This window comes from Coptis chinensis, chromosome 7 (assembly GCF_015680905.1).
Source record: "Coptis chinensis isolate HL-2020 chromosome 7, ASM1568090v1, whole genome shotgun sequence".
In the NCBI taxonomy this organism is placed as follows: Eukaryota; Viridiplantae; Streptophyta; class Magnoliopsida; order Ranunculales; family Ranunculaceae; genus Coptis; species Coptis chinensis.
The window spans coordinates 93149335-93170044 of NC_141462.1; the positions used below are offsets into that span (position 1 = coordinate 93149335).

Genomic DNA, 20710 nt, shown 5'->3' on the forward strand with positions numbered 1-20710 from the left:
CTAATTGCATTTATATATGAAACTAAGCTTTGGATGCTCAAGTTGGAAAACTGAAGTTCAAACACTATCTAATTTGTTTTTGAACATTATAAATGCAGTATATCTTCCTGTGAAAGCAGCAAGAGCGGTGGTTCCACAGAAAATAGCAGTCTGCCCCCAAAAGTGTCAATGAGTGGTGGTTCCGCAAGAACTAGCAGTCTCTCAGCCACGAACAAAAGGTACCATTACTAATTACAATTTTATATATGAAATTAAGCTTTGGATGCTTAAGTTGGTTACGGCTGCATCGAGCATTTGAGCACCAACGTTTTTTTTTTTAAAACTTGAGTTCAAACACCATCTATTGTGTTTTTTGAACATTCTAAATGTAGTATATCTTCCTGTGAAAGCAGCAACAGCGGTGGTTCCACAGAAACTAGCAGTCTACCTCCAAAAGTGTCGAGATCCGCTGCCTCTGAAAGGTATGATCACTAGTATTCCACCTATTGTTAGATTTTCAGTGAAAGAGCTTTAATTGAAGAAAATTCGGATACAATAAGTTCTTCATACAAATATTATAAAATGTCATGGACAAAACGTTAAAAATTATCAATAGCTAGTAAAAAATATGCTCATAAAATGGGATCAGTAAAAGGTTGGAATGATTTTCTGGGGACCAAATTATTTCAATTTTTCAACAATTCCATCAGGAGACATGTGATGACTGGTTAGGGAAACGAGTCTAATGTCTTCCCAAACTCATCATAGGAGTGGACTAGATGTACTGAATACTAATAGCGCACACATGTTTTTTTACTAGTTAAGTTGGAGAGTTTTCAAAACGCAAATCATTTCCTTTGCCAATTGTCAGAATTACTAATCATCTCGGCCACTTTTTCCCACACCAAAAAGAAGAAAAAAAAAAGTGGTCGACTTGCTATACTGCTATAAAATTCCGTACACATTGAAGCCGCTTGTCAACTTAACACCTCTGACCTCTCTCTAGATCTTTGTGTTTCTTGACTTAGTTTCTCACCATGGCGCAGGCAAGCAATGCAACCAGCTAATCCAATCGCTGTTATTGGACCTCAATACTGCGCATCTGTTCCCCTAACTTTTACTGTCATCCAAAAAGTTAGGAGCATCAACGATGGTAACCTTGCTGTTGTCGACGTTAAGGGAAATATAATGCATATCCTCCTCAGAGTCAGAGTATCTCGTTCTAACTTCTTTCAAGACGACAATGTTCTTCTTGATGCTAATGGATATCCTCTTGTCACATTGCGGCCAACGGTGTGGTCCTTAATCGCCACTTATGTTTATAGTTTCTTTTATTAAGTTTTGCTCACCTATGTGAGTGTGAGGGACTAATATACACGTGTCCAGCACAACTCATCACAGAACTATATCAAGACCTCAGTCATGTCGCTCATATCAAGACCTCAACTAGATTGCTTAAATACTCAGCTAGGTCACTTATATCAAAACCTCAACCAGGTCTTGTAACGCTCAAAGATTGAGAGACGCTGTTTCAACAATTCTGTAACAGCAGCCATGCATTCATTTATCCTCCATTTAAGGTCAATGAAGTCTAACAATTATGGGGACCTGACCTGACGCATAGGAAAATGAAAAGTCACAAAGACTACTATAAAAGCAGAATGATCTCCTCTCCAAGGGGACTCGATCATTCAGTTCAAACATGAACTACATCTGACTTGAATCTAGTTTATCAGAGAACTGGAGAACTGGATACGTAGGCAGCTCACGACACAGACCTGAGTTCAGTCAAATATCTAATACAAACCCATTTTCCTAGAATTGTAAGGTTCTACGCAAAACCAACCTTTAAAGTGAGATCACTATTCTGAGCAGTACTCTTAAGATACTCTTTGATTTCTCTCTTTTTTCCTAGAAACTAAATTTACTCTTTGATCTCTCTTTCAGACTGTGTCTGCACATAACAGATGGAAAGCGTACAGGCGGGATAGTTCTGATGAAAAAGACCATCTATTTACTGTTAAGCAGTCTTCCGTCCTTTCCATTCGTAATCAACACTATGTGTTTCTTGCATCAAACACGTCCCAAGAGGAGGTATGTGATTTCAAGATCAGAGGAAGCTGGTTTGCGAGATCAATCTATCTCGGAGACTCTCCAATCATCATTGCTCAAGTAAGATTTATAGACCATCTCATAGTATTTGCTTGTGTGCTTAATAAAAACATTGTGTACTTGGTTTCTATAGCCTCAAACTGATCTCGCAAAGGGTTAACTTATTTTGTTGGTGCAGATGCACAAGAATCATAGTGCTGAGGGCATAGTGCGAGGTAAGGACACATACATGGTTACTGTATACCCATACGTCGACTATGCTTTCATTGTTGCTTTGCTTGTGATTCTCAATGAGGGTGAAACCAATTGATGTCGAGTTTCTAGTTGTCAATATAGCTTAATATAGTCTATGATATTCTTATTGCAAAGATGTATGAATGTTGGACGTGTTTAATTTCGGCATATCCAGGGGCGGCTCAAGGCTATTCGGGGCCCTAAGCGAAGTTCGAATAGGGGGCCTTCTACAATTAATACCAATAAAAATTGTTTACAACGTATTGCTTTATTTATGTTATTTCATCATATGAGTGCAAACCCTCATCCTTTATCCGGGCTTGGGACCGGCAATGTATTATCAAAATACTTTGGCAGATTTAAAAGTTTTTTTTTTTTTTTTATGCGAAGAAATTTTTACATGTCACAAACTTCAATTAAATTTCATTTTTCTTACTTTTTGAGCTGCAAAATCACTAATTAAATCTTTGTATTTAAGTTCTTCTAGAAAATCTCTTTCTATAGATAATGTAGCTAATCCACTCAATCTTTCTTGTGACATGGTTGATCTTAAGTAAGATTTAATTAACTTTAGTTTTGAAAAACTCCTTTCTGGCTTTGAAACAACGGTTCAGTGTAATCATCAACAATATTCTATAAGCTATATAAGCATTTGGAAAAGATTGTATTCTTTTTAGATAGTTCAATATTTTAATTGCGGATTTATTTTTGGTATCTAAAATTTCTCTTAGTAGTCTTAATTCTAAAAACAAATCTGTACCATCAATATCACAACTCTCTCCATGTTTCAAAAAACTTTCAAGATTAAGACAATATTCTTTTAACCTATCATCATCTATTGATTTCAATTTTTTTACGTCAAATAAAAATCCGAACGTTTCTTCAAAACTTTTTAACTGTTCAAATCTATTATTAAAAGATGATATCGCTTGATCAATTATATATAAGAAAAAATTAGTTCTAAATGACTCTTCAGGTGTTTGAGTTACTTCATTGTCAACATTCTCATCAAATTGTCTCTTTCTCCGAATTACACGTTTTTCACGAAATACCGGTTCTATATCCATTTGACGTGCAATATCCATAGATGCTATTTTAGCTTTTTCAAATCCTTCTTCTCTGTACTTTTTAAAAAATGTGATTAGACCTTTTATTTGATTTATAGCCATGTCAATGGGCATATCTTTAGATTGTAAATCCTTACTAACCAAATTCACAGTAGCTAATATATCATACCAAATAACCATTCCAAACAAAAACTCATAATTTTCTAAATCATGCAATGCTAGACTTTCGGCTTCACTCTTTGTTTTTGGATCCTCGCTAATTTTTGCTAGCTCAAGTAGAGCATCCCTAATTTCTGGTGCTTGAGTAATCAATGCTTTAACACTCTCAACTCGACTTTCCCAACGTGTTGGTGACAAAGTCTTCACCGTATATTTAGTTAAATACTTACATAAAACATCCCATCGTTTTGTAGAAGAAGAAAACAAACAATAAATACGTTGCAAAATTCCAAAAAATGATATTGCCTTTGAACAAGAATTCGCCATATCACATAGTACTAAGTTAAGACTATGACATCCACATGGAGAGTAAAATGCTCTAGGATTTATATCTAACAATCTTTTTTGGATGCCTTGATTTTTACCTTTCATATTTGATCCATTATCATACCCTTGACCTCTTATGTCGTTAAAATCTAATTTATATTCTTCTAAAACACGTAATAGCTCATTAAAAAGTCCTTTACCCGACGTGTCTTCTACTATTATAAAGTCTAGAAAATACTCTTCGATTCTTATGAGACTTGAGGAAACATCTACACAATGTAATATGACAGTCATTTGTTCTTGGTGACTAATATCAGGAGTGCAATCAAGTATAACAGAATAATATTTTGCTTCCTTAATTTTCAGAATAATTTTATTTTTTATTTCAGATGCCAACAATTGTATCAATTCATTTTGTATATTGTGACTAAGATAATGAACCTTTAATTTATCATATTTGATTCGCCGGAGATGTTCTTGCATAATTGGGTCAAACTCTGCAATCATTTCAATTAAGCTAAAAAACAGACCATTATTAGCTTCATAAATTTTCTCATTCTTTCCACGAAATGCCATATTGTTTTTAGAAATTGTCTTAACAACAGCAATAATTCTTAATAGTACATTACTCCAATGTTCTTTTTCCCTATCAATTTGCTCTTGGATATGTTTATCAATTGTTGTTTTGTTGTTTAATCTTTAAACAACTCATCCCAAAGTGTCAAATTATCGGTGTGACCAAGAGAAAGTTCATGTTTTTAAGTTTGGTACCAATATTTTGCCAATCATCAGTCCCTTCACCGTTTAATTGAAATTGGGTGCAACTTGAGTTAAATAACTTGCAACAGAAACAAAAGACCTTATTTCAATATTTTGAATAAACTAACCAATTTCTATCAAACTTCTCTCCATTTGGTGCTACTTGGGTATAAAATTTAGCTGAAAATTTTCTTTTTGTCTTCATATCAATAGGAAATTCTACGTCACTAACTCTAATTGGACCCTTCTTAACTAACAAATATCTTAGTTTTGTATCAATTTTACCCCATTGTCCAGGGTCATAAATATCTTGAACTAAAGAGTTGGATTGTTCATTGAGGTTCTCATCAATACTAGCAAGCAAATCTTCTGTTGAGTTATCATTTCTTTCATTTGTTTGATTTTCTTCAATGTTATCTTGAACATAAACACTAGGAGCAAAATTTACATTAGGATCAGTATCAATGTGTTCTATATTTTCATTATTATCCACTTCTATTGGTTGGTCAGGTTGTTCATTTACTACATTATCACTTGAACTAACCAATTCACTTTGTTTATAGTTTTTTATAAATTTAAAAATAGCTCCCCTTTGAGATTCAATCGCCTCATCTACTTTTCTCTTTTCTTGATGTTTTTTATTACCGGATTTATACTTTCGGTTCATGTCAAAACAGTAAAATAATATGCAAGCAGCAAGCAATAAGCAATAAGTCCTCACATAGTCACATAACATACCAAAAAATAAAATAAAATGGAAACAATCACCGTGAGACGAAGCTTAATTGATAGGCGAAGTCGCGTTTGAAGTATAGGGTAAAAAAGTAGACAATCCACGAGACCACGACAATCACTTTGGCTAAGCAAGTAAGCAACTAGTCCAATTATACCTGTTAAAACCACTATCCACTCCAAAAAAGAAAAGAATGAGTTTGAGTGGAATTAAATTAGAATTTAGAATATAACAATTTAACAATTAAAGTAAAAAAAGACACCAACCTTTTCTTTTCTTTTATCTTTCTTGAAAATGGAGAGAAGAAGAAGAATATAGAGAGTCAGAAAGAATGAGGGATTATAAAACCAAAGAAAGCAAAAAGAAGATGATAGAGGTAAGAGTGTATTGTTGGTTTTATAAAGAGATGAAGAAGAACGTTGATTAGTTATGGAAGCGTGCATTATTTTGCTTGAGAATTGAAGGCGTGGGAAATGGTGGAGAAGCTGAAGGCGAGAGAAACGAAGGGTCTGTTCTCTGTATACCGTTTTTTTTTTTTCCAATGTAAAAACGTTTTTTTTCTCTTACCGATAGTGGACTGGACTGGAATATATTGGGGGCCCCTTGAGCTGCGGGGCCCTAAGCTGTTGCTTATTTTGCTACATGGATGAGCCGGCCCTGGGCATATCGTTGGTTTTTTGTATGTAGTTAAGAATTAAGTTTGCTTGAGTGATCCATAAACCTATTTTAATTGTTATTTTTCTAGTTTTTGTTTCCAAGCTAGTATGTTTTTTTTTTTCTAAGTAAGCAAATATTGTATTGATGAGAGTAAATACAGAAGAGAGGAGAAGGTACATGTGTATCCTATAGTCCACTGTAACAGTAACACTATTAGGATTTTTAGTCAAATCTAAAGTAAACTTGTTGTGGAACCTCCCATGTGGTAATCCATGGTGGTTTTACATCAAAAACTAGTTGTTCATTTGTCTGTAAGTCTGCTGCATATTTGGCCACTTTATCTGCCGAGAAGTTGCATTCCCTCCATGTAGGCGTTATCTTGCAGTACTCTAGCTTCTCCTTACATTTATCCCATCTTTGCTTCATCCCCCATGGAAATTGTGAGCTCCCAAAAGCATGGACTGTAGCCGCCGAATCCGATTCAACCCATAACTTCTTCCAATTCCTTTGAACCGCATATTCTACACCTTCAAGTATAGCCAAGCATTCAGCTATATAATTTGTGGCAAAGTCTATATGTCTGCATACCACAGCAACAAAGTGACACCTACTATCCAACACAAGCTAGTATGTGGTTCCTTCAGGTTTCAGATGCTAAATCAAGTAAATTATGTTGACTAACATCGTTAGGGTGGCAACCCCGTACTGTTCCAAGTTTACAAAACCTGAGATGTTTTATTTGGTGGCAATTTATGAGTATATGCAAGTGTTAAGCTTCATAGCATTTTATCGATTGATTTGTCTATTACTTCTTCTGGGGACAAAATTTGTGCATCCTTTCTTGGATGTACATACAACAAAAGCTAACAAGAGGGGGGTGAAACTAGTTCTAAACCTTTTCATGTTAAAGTTTATTCTGCAGACGCAAGCTGGGGTTAGGCAGAAACAACCCAAATCTGTAGCTGTGTCTTCAAAAGAAGCATGCACTGTGCAGTGCCTTATTCGCAAGTATTGACTGATTGCTGCCTAGGCATTTGAGGCTGTAAAGCATTTTAAGACACAGAGAACATGCTTTGAGGAAAGGAAAGTGTGCAAACACATGCCTCCATCAATTACAGATTTATTTAGGGCGACAGTTTTGTACACGACCCTCTAACCCGACACGAAATTAGTAGGTTCTGATTGGGAAAAAAAGTTTTTAGATTATTTACCGACCCGTCAAATAAATGAATTGGGGGTAGATCACATATGTTAACCCGAGTATCCTGTTAAATTTATTTTGGTATACTTTTAAATTGTTATGACTAGACAATAGAGATAATGGTGAGTTTCAATATTGTCGGTGATATGTTAAGTTGGTTCTGTATCATAGAACTATAAAAGGGGGTTGAGGGCCAAGACTTTATTTATTTATTTTTTATATAGTTTTTTGGTTTTGCAGAAAAGTTGTGCAATTTTATTATGGTAAACGACGTTAAGTGAACAGAAAGAATGGTGTGTTACAGGATGACGCAAAAAAAAAATGGAGAGAAATAACAAAATGACGCGTTTTTTGTATGTGTCGAAATGAAGGAAAATAAAATGAATTGAGCTTAGAAAGTCAAAGTGACGTGTTCTGTTTAATGTCAAATATTAGTCTAATACTCTAATCCGGGCTGGCACAGAGAAAGTGGGAGAAGAAGAAATTCCAAATGAAAAAACAATGGTTATTTAGTCAGTTGCAAAGGACCATTGAGGTACGCAGTAGCCTTGCTTTATTCAATATATTTAGGTTTTCACTTTATAATGACATATTAGGACGGGCTAGAACTAACTGAATCGACATCTAAGCATCCAAGTTCGAATAGGATCGGTTAATTCTTCTTAGTAATCATTTTGTAATAAACTTTTTTTTGCTCACACATAATATCTTCAAATGGAACATTTTGATAGAACCAGTTTGCTTGATGAAATATTATCACTTCATGGGCGGATACAAATGTTGAATCTCAGTTGTAGGTTTTCGTTTCTTGTGTCAGATTTGGCTGGATCGCTATTCATAGGCATACACCACAAAGATGACGAAAAAGCAAAGTAGTTTAAAAGAGCATTAGGAATCAATTAATAAAATCATCGGTGAGAAACGATTTTCACAAAAGGAGCTTAAGAAATTTACATCAAACTTCAACGAAAAAGTAGGCTCAGGCGCGTTTGGAGACGTCTACAAAGGTCAATTTCCTGATGGTGGAGCACAAGTTGTTGTTAAGAGCATTTGCAATGCAGGTAAATATAATCTCCCTTTATCACCGCCAGTTCAACACTTATTCACCCCATTTTCATCAAAACGGTGAAAACCAAGGTGAAACTGTGCAATACAAGGGTGAATAAAATATCTCAGACGAGATGTTAGATTCCATCTGGAGATTTTTGATTGAGACGGAATGTAACATCCCGTCTGATGAGTCAATATGAACAGACGCGAACATGCTCCATTTTCACTTTTCTTTCCAGCCTCTATTGTGATTTTCTAGCCTCCATTAACAACTTTTTTTCACAAATTTCAATTCCTAATGACTTCTCCATTCCCCAATATATCCCCACCAACCTCACCACATGAAAAACATTCCCGATGGTTTGGAAATGTCAAAATATCCCAAAAAAAAAAAAAAGGATCGTTGTCAAGAATGCAAAATGTGGGCGAAGGAGGACAAAATTGAACTTGGATTCAATTTTCCACCGCGTTGTGAAATCGAGGAACACCTACCATTAGCGTCAACATCGGTCTGACACGTAGCAAATCGAGTGACGGAGTCTCAAGTACGTTTTAGATTATTTTTTATGTTAGTTTATATCAAGTTTGTTGTTGTGTAATTAGTGTAATTACCATCCCACTGCGTCTTTTACTATTCCATACATTAGAATTATGGATGGTGGCCCATAAATTGGAATTATTGAGAATACATTTGGATACAATGTGTTGTCACTTGGAGAGTGAACAAAAATCTGATAAAATGTGTTGTCAATTGGAGAGTGGACCAAAATCGAACTATCACATGTGACCTTACCTTTCATATTTCATTTTATTATTCTTTCTTTTAGATCAAACAAACAAACAGCCATCTTCTTCCCCACAACCAAGCTAAAAATAAAAAAAATGTCTAGAGAATAAAGAATTGCATTTAACCAAAGGTTATGGGGAGGATCTAGTAGTAATAGTTCGTCTTCTGATTTTATCGGGTCGTCTTCTGGTACTTCTGCTGAAGATGACTACATGGGATGAGCATAATGATATGATGAGGCGAAGAAGGAGGAGGAGGTTGCAGTTATTATCCACTGCTGGGGCATTAATGACTCAAGCAACCATTGAAATTGAAGATATGGATACAGACAAACGCGGTGGATCTGTGAAGGGCAGAGAGTACACGTTTAGAGATGGTGGTGATTTCAGTAAATAAAAGATAATGAGAGATTACTTCACAACACCTTGTAGGTGGCCTCCTCATACGTTTAGACAAAGGTACAGGATGACAAGAGAGCTTTTTATGTATATGTTGAAAACTGTTGCAGCATTCGACGATTACTTTAAAGACAAGGTGGATGGATTGGGTCGGCAAAGCAATTTCGGGTTCTGAAGGGACTAGCTGCAGTTGCACAATTAGCAACTGGTTGTTCTTTTGATTCAACGGATAAGTATTTACAAATTGGAGATGCCACAGCAAATGTATCTATGAAGCGTTGGTGCAAGGCAATAATCACGGCATTTGAGGAAGAGTACTTGAGACGACCAACTGAGGCAGACACTGCTAGGATATTAGCTAAAAATGCGGCAAGGGGTTTTCCAGGAATGCTTGGATCAATCGACTGTATGCACTGGGTGTGGAAGAATTGTCCAAGTGGATGGGCTGGAACACATGTAGGGTACAAGAAGGAACCAACTTTGGTACTTGAAGTCGTTGCAGACAAACACTGTTGGATCTGGCATTGCTTCTTCGGCTTATCAGGTTCGCATAATGACATTAACGTGCTTCATTGTTCTCATGTTTTTGAATCATTAGAGCAAGGTGAGACTCCTACTGTTGCATTTAATGTGAATGGTAATGACTACAATATGGGATATTATCTTGCTGATGATATTTACCCAAAATGGGGCACATTTGTTCAAGCCATTCGTTATCCAAGAAATAAGTATGAAAAGATCTTTACTCAACGTCAAGAAGCTGCAAGAAAGGATGTTGAAAGAACGTTTGGAGTTTTGCAGACACGATAACATATTGTTAAAGCTTCTGCGCATTGTCATAGTGTTGTTGTTCTTGGAGACATAATGAAGGCATGCATTATAATGCATAATATGATTGTTGAGAATGAATATGAAAGTGAAATTTGGAATTGGAAAGGTCAAAGGAAAGAAACAATACCTACGCTCTTTCAGGAAGATGATGGTTTTCATTTTGTCTATCAGATGATTAAAGCAAGAAATAAGATCAGAAATGAAGTTACACATACTAATCTTCAAAAGGACTTAGTTGAGCATGTTTTTAATTGGACTGACATTGAAGAAACAGCAGATCCGGTACCAATTTATGATCTAAATTGGTCGGATCCAGAGGAGGGAGAAGGAGGCGAAAATAAAAATGGAAATGAAAGTATATTTCCTATGTATTTCCTAACGTGAACTACGAAGTTCCAAAGTATTTCCTATGTATTTCCTAACGTGAACTATTAAGTTCCAACGTATTTCCTGTGTATTTCCTAATGTATTTCCTATGTAATTCCAATAAGTTCTTATGTGTTTAATGAGTTGTGTTTTAATGAACTATATTATAATGTATTTTAATTTTATTGGTAATTGTATTTCTATGAAAATAATTATATTGGAAAGAACATACATAGTACATTAATTAAAAAAAACAATGAGATAAAAATACATAGTTCATTAATTAAAAATACAATGAAATTAAAATACATAGTGTATTAATTAAAAAGACAGTGAAATTAAAATACATAGTGCATTAATTAAAATACATAGTGCTTTAATTAAAATAAAATACTAGATATTACATAAGCTTAGTTAGAGCTAGAACCACCTCTAGCCCTTGCCCATTCAGCACGTATTTCAGCTTGTTGTTGCTCGATTAAAAAAGTGGTATCTGGATGGAGGACACTTGTATCGGTCGCTAAAATCTTAGCTTCATATTGCATCTTTTGAAGCCGATTTTTTTCCAATTAAACTTTATTTTTTTCCATTTGAATCCAATTTTTTTCTTCTCTTGCCATCACAGTTCTTTGACCATATGCAAGTTCCCTTTCCCTAAGTTCTAAACATTTTTGTGTTTCATTTGCATCCTGTGAAAATGTATCCTCTAAACGTGTAAAGTAACCCTCCAACATACCAACTGATTTTTCTTGGTTCCTCTTGGGCTTGGCTTTCTTCGATCCAAGAGGACGCTCCATTTCTTGAGAATGCTTTATTTCTTGAGTACCCTCCAATTCAACTCTACCAACACTTGGTGAATTAGAAGTTGAATCTTCACCATCATTTTTGCGACCTTTTCCCTTTGTGGGGCGGCTTGACCTTGCCTCAAAAACGTTACTCCACTTTGGATTACCCTTAAGTATAACGTAACAATGATCAAGTGAAAAAGCCGTTTTTTATTGTAGTTGGTACGTCATCCTTGTCTCGGACAACTAAAAAATAAAATGGTGGTAATTAGACTAAAATAATCACTAAGACTAAGATAATTAAACTAAAATAATAATTAGACTAAGATAATAATTAGACTAAAACTAAAATGGAAATAATAAATACACTAAGATAATTAGACTAAGACGGAAATAATTAGACTAAGACTAAGATAATCAATAAATTCCAAATTGACAACGTTGTAATTACACGGCTTTGTATTGTTGTACCACTTGCATGTCGAGCCTCCACCGCATTCACAATTGCAACAAACTTGTTCATCATTTTTGAAATATATTTCCATCTACCGCTAATTGAATCGGAAGACCTATCCGACTCACGTGCTTGATTGAACTCGTTTGTTATACGATTCCAAAATCCTTTTGCATTTTGGAAAGCATCAACAATTGAGTCTTCACTAATTTTTATCCAAGCAAGACATAGAGCTTGATCTTCGGACATGCTAAAATGAGTTTTTGCTTTTGCTTGAGTGCTACCACTTGCTTGAGATGCTTGAGTTGATGCCATTTGATATTTTGTTTTTTTGAAGAACTGATTTTAAAGAAGAAGAAATGTGATATATGATTGTTGGAAGTGTGAGTTGAAATGAAACAAATGTTGTATATATACTAAAGTTTTTTATTTTGATGGTTTTTTACCGTTCTGACTTTCTGACCGTTGGTGAACTAGCCGTTAGGACTCCAGACGGGATGTTTGATTCCGTCTGGAAAAAAAGAAATATAGCGAGACAGGATGTTGGATTCCGTCTGGTGAGTTTTGTAATCCATACGGAATCCAACATCCCGTCCGAAGTTAACAAGTCAGCCACTATCTCAGTGATGAGTTTCACCTTGGAATCAACTTGGCAAAATATTCACTAAATAATCACCTCTGCATTGCAGAGCAGTTTTTCCCTAAAACTGGTGACTATCACAAACCCCTTGAAATCCCCTGCATTGCAAATGCTCTAAGGTACTGAAAAATAACATTCCAGAAAGTAGCACAACAACAATTTATGGCTGAAGTGAGCACAATGGGCGTAACCTGCCATCAAAACTTAATCAAATTATATGGGTTTTGCTTTGAGGCTGACATGAAAGTAATTGTCTATGAATTCATGGAGAATGGATCATTGGATAAAATTTTGTACAATAACCACCTTAATGTAGACTTGGTGAAGTTATATGATATTGCAATTGGAATAGCGAAGGGGCTCTCTTACTTGCACGAGAGTTGCAGGCAGATAATAATTCACCATGACATAAAGGCTGCTAATGTGCTCCTTGATTCAAAATTTTCTCCTAAGGTTACAGATTTCGGTTTGGCTAGGCTTTGTAATATAAGTCAGGTCACACAGAGCAGATTTAGAGGAACCGTGGGTTTTGCTGCCCCAGAGGTGTGTATGGGATCGAAAGCGATAACTTCTAAATGTGATGTTTATTGCTTTGGTATGATGTTGTCTGAAATCTTGAGGAAGAAGAAGAATCATGATGGCGACGACTGGTTTCCAGGAAAATTTTGGAAATATTTTGACAACAGTAGACTGGACGAAATTCTTATCGAATGTGGAATTAATGAGAATCATAAAAACAAAGCAAAGAGGCTATCTATGGTTGCGTTAATGTGGCCCAGGTTAATCCTCAAGACAGACCACCAATGAGCCATGTTGTGAAGATGCTCGAGGGTGAAATAGAACCTCAGCCTCCAAGCACAAATCCATTTCCGTACTATGACCCTTATTTCGGTGAAAGCAGAGTGAGTGGTGGTTCTGCAAGAATTATCCGTCCTCCAGCCAGCTCTGATAAAAGGTACCATTACCAATTACATTTTTATATAAGAAATTAAGCTTTGGATGCTCATGTTGGTTACGGCTGCACTGAGCATTTGAGCACCAAATTTTTTTGGAAAATTGAAGTTCAAACACCTTCTATTGTATGTGTTTTTAGAACATTCTAAATGTAGTATATCTTCCTGTGAAAGCAGCAAGTGCAGCGGTTCCTCAGAAACTAGCAGTCTATCCCAAAAAGTGTCAAGCTCAGCTGCCTCTGATAAAAGGTATGATCACTAGTATTACTACAATTGTTAGATTTTAAGTGAGAGATATTTTAACTGAAGAAAATTCGGATACAATAATAAGTTCCTCCGTACAACTATTATAAAATATCTTAGACAAAACGTAAAAAATTATCAATAGCTTGTTAAAATTATGCTCATATAGTGGTCAGTAAAAGGTTGGAATGATTTTCTGGGGTCCAAATTATTTCAATTTTTCAACAATTCCATCAGGAGACATATGATGACTGATTAGGAAAACAAGTCTAATGTCTTTTACAAACTCATCATAGTTATACGCGTTAGGAGTGGAATAGTAGTACTTTGAATACTAATAGCGCACGCATGTTTTTGACCTGTTAAGTTGGAGATTTTTCAAAATGCAGATCATTCCTTTTGCCAATTGTCAGAATTACTATTACTCTCGGCCACTTTTTCCCCGCCAAAAAGAAGAAAAAAAAAAAGGTGGTCAACTTGCTATACTGCTATAAAACTCCATACACATTGAAGCCGTTCGTCAACTTAACCCCTCTCTCTAGGTCTTTTTTCTTGACTTAGTTTCTCCACCATGGCGCAGCCAAGCTATGCAACTAGCTAATCTAATCGCTGTTATTGGACCTCAATACTGCGCATCTGTTCCCGTAACTTTTACTGTCGTCAGAAAAGTTAGGAGCATCAACGATGGTAACCTTACTGCTGTTGACATTAAGGGAAATATAATCTTCGGAGTCAGACTATCTCGTTCTTTCTTCTTTCCAGGCGAAAATGTTCTTCTTGATGCTAATGGATATCCTCTCGTTACTTCGCGAGCAACGGTTTGGTCCTTAATCACCACTTTTAGTTAGTTATGTTTCTCCATATTGTCATTTATTAAGCTGACACTCGTGCTTGTGGGCAAATATATGAGATCAGTATTACTCTTATATACTATTTGGTTTCTCTTTCAGGGTGATAGTGTTAGGACCTGGGCACACCCGCCAGGCCTGGGCTTCGCTCCCCCTGGGATAACTAGTACCGATATTATCCCTCACTTAACCACCCATTGGGCTTGGGCCACATCTTGGCCATGGGTGTGGGGTTTTATCCTAAAAGGTTTCGGTATTAGTTAGTGATATTTCCACTTTATCAACCCATGGTGAACTCCTTTCTTGTTCAATGTGGGACTATTCCTCTTTTTCGGTCCACACACTCTAACAATCTCCACCTTGGACCGAACTCCAAGGGACTCCATTCGTTCATCGTCAAGCACAATCTAATGCCAGACCAGAGCTTTGGTGTGTTTGGGCCTCTAAGGGAGGTGGTTTTTTTTTTCAACCTCAGAGCCTACTCCACCTCGAACATCATTCCATGTTGTTAGATTCACCTCGAGTTTCACCATCTCAAATCTCCACAACATCCAAGAGGCACCAATCTTTGGTGTAATGGGCACGCTTTGTTAAGCAACTTCACCTGAATTGCGGCCTTCGCTGGTGCTCCAGCTTGAATGATTTCGTCTCTTGATTCTCTGCATGATTAATGCCTTTGTCCTTGCCGAACCATCGGCTCTGATACTAGTTCTTAGGACCTGGGTACACCCGCCAGGCCTGGGCCTCTGCGCCCATGGGATAACTAGTACCGATATTGTCCCCCACTTAACCACCCATTGGGCGTGGGCCACATCTTGGCCATGGGTGTGGGGTTTTATCCTAAAAGGTCTCGGTACTAGTTAGTGATCTTCTCACTTTATCAACCCATGATGAACTCCTTTCTTGTTCAATGTGGGACTATTCATCTTTTTCGGTCCACACACTAACAGATAGTTTCTGATGACAAAGACTATCTATTTAGTATTAAGCAGTCTTCCATGTTTAACTTTCTTAATCAACATGAAGTGTTTCTTGCATTAAACAACCAAGAGGAAGTATGTGATTTCAAGATCAGAGGAAGTTGGGTAATGACATCATGTATTGTCTATCTTAGAGACTCTCCTAACATCATTGCTCAAGTAGATTTATAGACCATCCTATAGTATTTGTTTTTGTGCTTAGTAAAAGCATTGTGTACTTGGTTTCTATAGCCTTAAACTGATCTCACAAAGGGTTAACTTATTTTGTTGATGGCAGATGCACAAAAATCATAGTGTTGATGGCGTAGTGCTAGGGAAGGACACATACATGATCACTGTGTATCCATACGTTGACCATGCTTTCTATAGTGATCAAAAGAAACTGATTATGATTGACAAGAAGGAATTACTGAAAGTAAAGGTCATGGTTTGAATTGAACTGAAAATGAAGTTTTCTATTGAAGAACAATGTCGATTATAATATTTCTCTCTCTCTCTCTCTCTCTCTCTCTCTCTCTCTCTCTCTCTCTCTCTTTTCTCTGTTTACAGATTTTCTATAATGATTTTGGAATGAATCATTTTCTTCCTTTTCCAATCTTTATATAGTGGTGTAAGTACAACTTTGTCCAATCAGCTTGTGCCACGTGTCTCTTCTCTTTCTCTTCCTCCTTTTCCCACTTAAACGTGCAACATACAAACTACAATTGCAAAATATCGATCTTTACATCGATATTTCTTATTAGTCACGATATATGGGCTGGAATATCGGATTGACAATATTTGCCCACGACACTTTCATTTTGGCTGTGCTTGCATATCTCCATCAAATTGATATTAGAGTGAGATCATAGAGCATACTAGAAGAAGTTTGTTGACAAATCTTATGATGGTATGTGCACATAAAAGATGGAAGGTGTACAGGGGTGACAAATCTTAAGTCAAAGTCCATCTATTTAGGCTTAAGCAGTCTTCCATGATTCAGCTGGTTTTGTTGTTGTTGTTAGTCTATTATGTTATTATTATTGCAAAGATGTATGAATGTTGGAAGTGTTTAAATAACATCTTTCTAAGTTTATTTTGGCATACTGATGGCTTTTGAATTGTTGATAAATCATTTTGAGTCTCAATGTTGTTGTTGAGACGAGAAAAATTATTAGTGTCTAACGACATGTTAAATTTGATAGAGGGCCAAGACTAGGCGACTAGTGATACTGATACGCTTATAAAGTCTTTGAAAATGTGAGATGTCTCCCTTAGTTTGAAGAAGAAAGGAGACATTGTGTGGGACATGCTTTAATTAGAAGCTAACTCTCCATGATTTATCAAAAACCAATTTTTTCATCAGAGCGAAACAACATGAGAAATGAATCCTCTTTTATTCAGTGTAGAGGTTTGGTACTTTGGGATCTACCACCTGAGGTTAGGATTGATATGAAGTGGGTCCACTCTTTCTTTGGATAAGAGTTGCCTACGTATCAAGTTTCTCGAGATAAACTTGAATCAAGTCTTACATAGTTCATCTCTCTCTACTTATAGATGTTTGAGCTGACCTTCCATATTTGTTCCAGGCCGTTGTCAAGTGTAGATCCATATTTTGTGCTATCTTGATGATTCGTCATTACTCCTGATGTTACAAAGTAAATGTTTCATTGGTTGGTGCGTTGACTGAGCTCCAGGATTGCTTAGATCATTTGCTTCCATATATGCACATGAATCGGTATTTAAGACGACACGGTTTTGGTCGCCGGACGCGTATAATGGCTTGGTACGAGCTGGTGAAGTACGATCTAGTGTGTAGACACGTGTGTTATAGTGTAAAATGGAGGGTACTTACACATCCCCTTTATTTTATTTATTCTTTGGACAACTATGATGTGAAAAGAAAAGATAAAATAAAGCGTTCAACACGTGTCGCGCAGCTGGTTTTGTTTGGTTTGGAAAATGTGTGGGAATTGTTGGATCTGACCCATGGGCCCAAAATCGCAATGATTTGTAGGCGAAGTTATGATTGTGTTGTGTGTGAAATCCAAACATTTTGTCTTTTTCGAGGTTTTGAGCAGCTGAAGGGTTTAGGATTTGGTGGTCTTTCATTTCTTCACTTTATCATCTCAATAGAAGAAAAAAAAAAGCAAAGAAAAAGAAAGCAAAAACTTTTCGACTTTTCGTCTTCAGGCCGGTGCGTCACTTTTCATCTCAAAAATTTTTATTTTTGTTTTGTAATGTCGATTACTAGTGGGAAAGTTGAGTTGGATCAGTGGAGAGAGAGAACTTTGGGTGATGATGATGGTGGTGTTAGGTCACGTAGTGGAGGTGAGGCGTCCTCGTTTTCTTCATTAGAGACGATGACCGAAGAGGTGGTGACTAGGTCGGTGTTTGATAACTTTGGAGACTTGAGAAAGGAGTTTGGGATTGATAGCCCCGACCTGATAATATATGACCTGAGTGGTGAGAAGAATGTGTTTGGCTCAGATTATGTGCCTTAAGATGGTGGGGTTGTAATTACGTATGGCCAACTAAAGGCGGGGTTGAGATTACCGTTCTCACGTCTGACTTTGGACGTTCTGAACTTCTGTGGTAGGGCACCCTTGCAATTTGTGGGTAATAGTTGGAGGGTGTTTCCCGTTCTGGATTTGTTGAGACTCAGAGGTTATAATATCTGTTTGTCTGACGTGCTGGAATATTTCACTGTGAAAATATCCTCTGCTTTGAACTTTGGTTATTTTCAAGTGATGAAGGGTAAATCACCGGTGATTGTTGGTGTGAGTAAAGAGGAGTGGTGGCATAGGCCTCTGTTGATTGTGGGGAATTATTGTCCTCCTGGATGTGAGGTGGAGAATCATAATGTGAGGACTGATGGTAGGTCGTTTAATTTGATGTGGGTCATTTTTATGTTATAGGTTGTAGGTAATTTGTTTTGGTTATAAGTTGATATGATGATGTTATGATATTTGTTTGTTTTGCAGAGGTCATAATTCGGGATAGTACGTCTACGGGGGCGATTGAAGAGTTTGTGAGGCTGACTTGGGAAGACAAAACATCCTTGTTTGGGGAGGTTGCGCACTACTTTAAGAGAAACGAGGTGGTGCGAAGATTAACAAGAAGAAAGCTGAGCAGAAGAAGAGGGCTCGTAAGCTTGTTCTTGATATCTTTGATTCTAGCTCGGATCCTGAGATGGAGAAGGAGAGCCAAAGGAGGTAACCTATTTCTGGAGTGAGAACGGCTGGAGGAGCTACTGATAGCCGTTCTGCTTCTAGACGTTTTGAGGGGTGATGGTGACCGAGCTGGTCGAGGTGTAGATGGAAGTGTTGGTGGAAGTGGTGATGCTCTGCTCCGCTTTTCGAGGCCCGGTGAAGAGGCGTTTATGAGAAATTTTTTGATGGTGAAGTTTTACCGGCTTCAGGGGTGAAGAGGACCCGAACCGAATTCCGAATTGAACAACCCGGTGTGGGGTTAGAAGGTCAAAACATTTCTTCAGGGGGCTCTTTCTTTGAAGAAGATGAATCTTAAGGAGTTGGCTATTGATGTGGGGGTGGCTGATGCTCGGGGCAAAGAAGAAGGCTAATGATATCGAGCCAGCTGCCCAAAAGTGCAAGGGGTCGGGGATCTAACCATCCCAAGTGACAAGGGAAAATTGCCGAAAATGTCACGAAGTCCCCGATAGGTCTGGTCACCTACTACGACCCAATCGCTGGATTGACAAAGTCGGTGAAGAATAGGAGATTTAAGTAAAAGATCCTGCAACTTCAAGTCTTCACTAGTTGTTGGACGACTGCTGCAGAGTATTTCCTTGGATGAAGATAGGCACCAGCTGGAGACTATGAAGGACTTGGAGGCGAACCTTAAAGATATGGTTCACTCCATCTGCTTTGTAAGTGTCCCTCCGATCTGAGCTTTTGTTTTGTACTTTGATTTATTGCTTTGTGACTTATTTTGTTGGTTGTCATTAGGTCCTAGCCATGTATAGGAAGTTGAAGGAGATGACAACTATCTCCGACCTATACAAATGAAGGAGCCGGATCTTTAAAAATGCCAATATACTTCCTTAAAAGGCCTATGACAAGTTTACCTTTGGAAGCTGGCCGGTGCAAGAGGTGGAAGCTTTTGGCTGGCTCGAAGTAAATTTTTGAAGGCTCAAGTCCATTTTTGGCGGGAAGGTGGCCTTCCTGCAACCATCACTTGATGCTTCAAAGGTGGAGGTTCAAAGACTAGATTTTTAGGGTTCCGCCGAGTGCAAAAATTATTTGCGGTCGCCATGGGCTGTTTTAATTTTTTTTATAAAAACCTTTTAGTCTGCTCGGAATGAATACGAGTTGGTCGACTTGGTAGAGAGTGGTGATGTTTACGTTATGGTGGATGATTTTATGGAGCTAGAACATAAGTATAAAACCCTCAAGAGGTCGGTTGAAAATGTGGTTGCAATAGTAGCTATGGAATGTGCTATTGTAGATGCTAATAGACGACCTGATCTACCATCCGACACCGGTAATCCACAAACTGATGCTCCTGGCTGCTTTCGTGCCCCATTAAAGGTTTGGTAAAACAAAACTTTGCCATAGACATGTTGAATGCTAGTGGTGATCCAGCTGGTGGCCCTATTGGTGAAGAAGGTTGTCCACTGGACCTTTTGAATATGGATAATCTTCCCTGTGTTCAGTGATTTGTGCTCTTCTTGTAATTTTGAGCGGTGTTGGATAAATTTTTGAACTATGTCTCCTTTTGACACTAATACTCCTATTTTTTGACGGGGATACTAAGGTCATTTTCCCAGGATAACCTAGGAGTCTCTTGTATCTGACCAAATTTGCATTAAGTAAAAAATTATTTAAAGTACTTACTTGTCTGTTATTGAGATTGTGTTTGAATTTTGTGGTGATTGATTCTCCTGCTTTGTGCTTTGTTATTTGACGACCTGTGCTACATAGTACTAGATTCGATGACCTATTGAACTATGTTAGATCGTCTGATGCTTGTAGGTCGTAGCTATTTAGTTCACGACCTGATAGATGCGCGTAGTTGTTACCTAGGTTTTCTTGTGTCCTTATGTGTGTGTATTGCTTGAGTCATTCCTTTTTGGGGGAACTCCTTATTGATTCTTGACTGATAATTGGCCTTTGAATGGAAATTATAGTTGAGCCACACTTAACCCT

General features: G+C 37.2%; 3 protein-coding genes and 1 pseudogene across 20 annotated transcripts in view; 3 read left to right on the plus strand and 1 right to left on the minus strand.

The window, feature by feature from the left end:
- Positions 1-20710, plus strand: part of LOC147490057 (PR5-like receptor kinase) — a 40077-nt gene that overhangs the window by 5980 nt on the left and 13387 nt on the right. For 3 of the 18 annotated variants that reach the window (XM_086573019.1, XM_086573020.1, XM_086573021.1), the window contains 5 exons: positions 99-218; positions 393-461; positions 1026-1272; positions 1927-2151; positions 2270-2584. In XM_086573019.1, the coding sequence (XP_086429145.1) occupies positions 99-218; positions 393-461; positions 1026-1272; positions 1927-2151; positions 2270-2401 (793 nt within the window). In that variant the 3' untranslated portion in view covers positions 2402-2584. Of the gene's footprint in view, positions 1-98; positions 219-392; positions 462-1025; positions 1273-1926; positions 2152-2269; positions 2585-6937; positions 7596-7691; positions 7764-8045; positions 9530-20710 lie in introns of those variants that run through there. The other 15 variants (XM_086573026.1, XM_086573023.1, XM_086573025.1 and 12 more) reach the window with 15 other exon arrangements.
- Positions 2720-5972, minus strand: LOC147490059 (uncharacterized). The gene has a single exon (XM_086573037.1). The coding sequence runs from the start codon at positions 4452-4454 to the stop codon at positions 2886-2888; it is 1569 nt and encodes a 522-aa protein (XP_086429163.1). The 5' UTR covers positions 4455-5972; the 3' UTR covers positions 2720-2885.
- On the plus strand, positions 9636-18875 carry LOC147490060 (uncharacterized). Its single transcript, XM_086573038.1, has 4 exons — positions 9636-13249; positions 13350-13494; positions 13670-13741; positions 18527-18875. Exons 1-4 carry the CDS (start codon positions 13174-13176, stop codon positions 18543-18545), a joined length of 312 nt encoding a protein of 103 aa, XP_086429164.1. The 5' UTR covers positions 9636-13173; the 3' UTR covers positions 18546-18875.
- Positions 13770-16713, plus strand: LOC147490061 (protein LURP-one-related 15 pseudogene; annotated as a pseudogene).

Coding starts and splice junctions, on each gene's coding strand:
- LOC147490060 (XM_086573038.1), top strand. CDS start 13,174: ATGATGGCGACGACTGGTTTCCAGGAAAATTTTGGAAATATTTTGACA. Junction 13,250..13,349: donor CTGGACGAAATTCTTATCGA/ATGTGGAATTAA, acceptor CACCAATGAGCC/ATGTTGTGAAGATGCTCGAG. Junction 13,495..13,669: donor CCAGCCAGCTCTGATAAAAG/GTACCATTACCA, acceptor CTGTGAAAGCAG/CAAGTGCAGCGGTTCCTCAG.
- LOC147490059 (XM_086573037.1), bottom strand. CDS start 4,454: ATGGCATTTCGTGGAAAGAATGAGAAAATTTATGAAGCTAATAATGGT.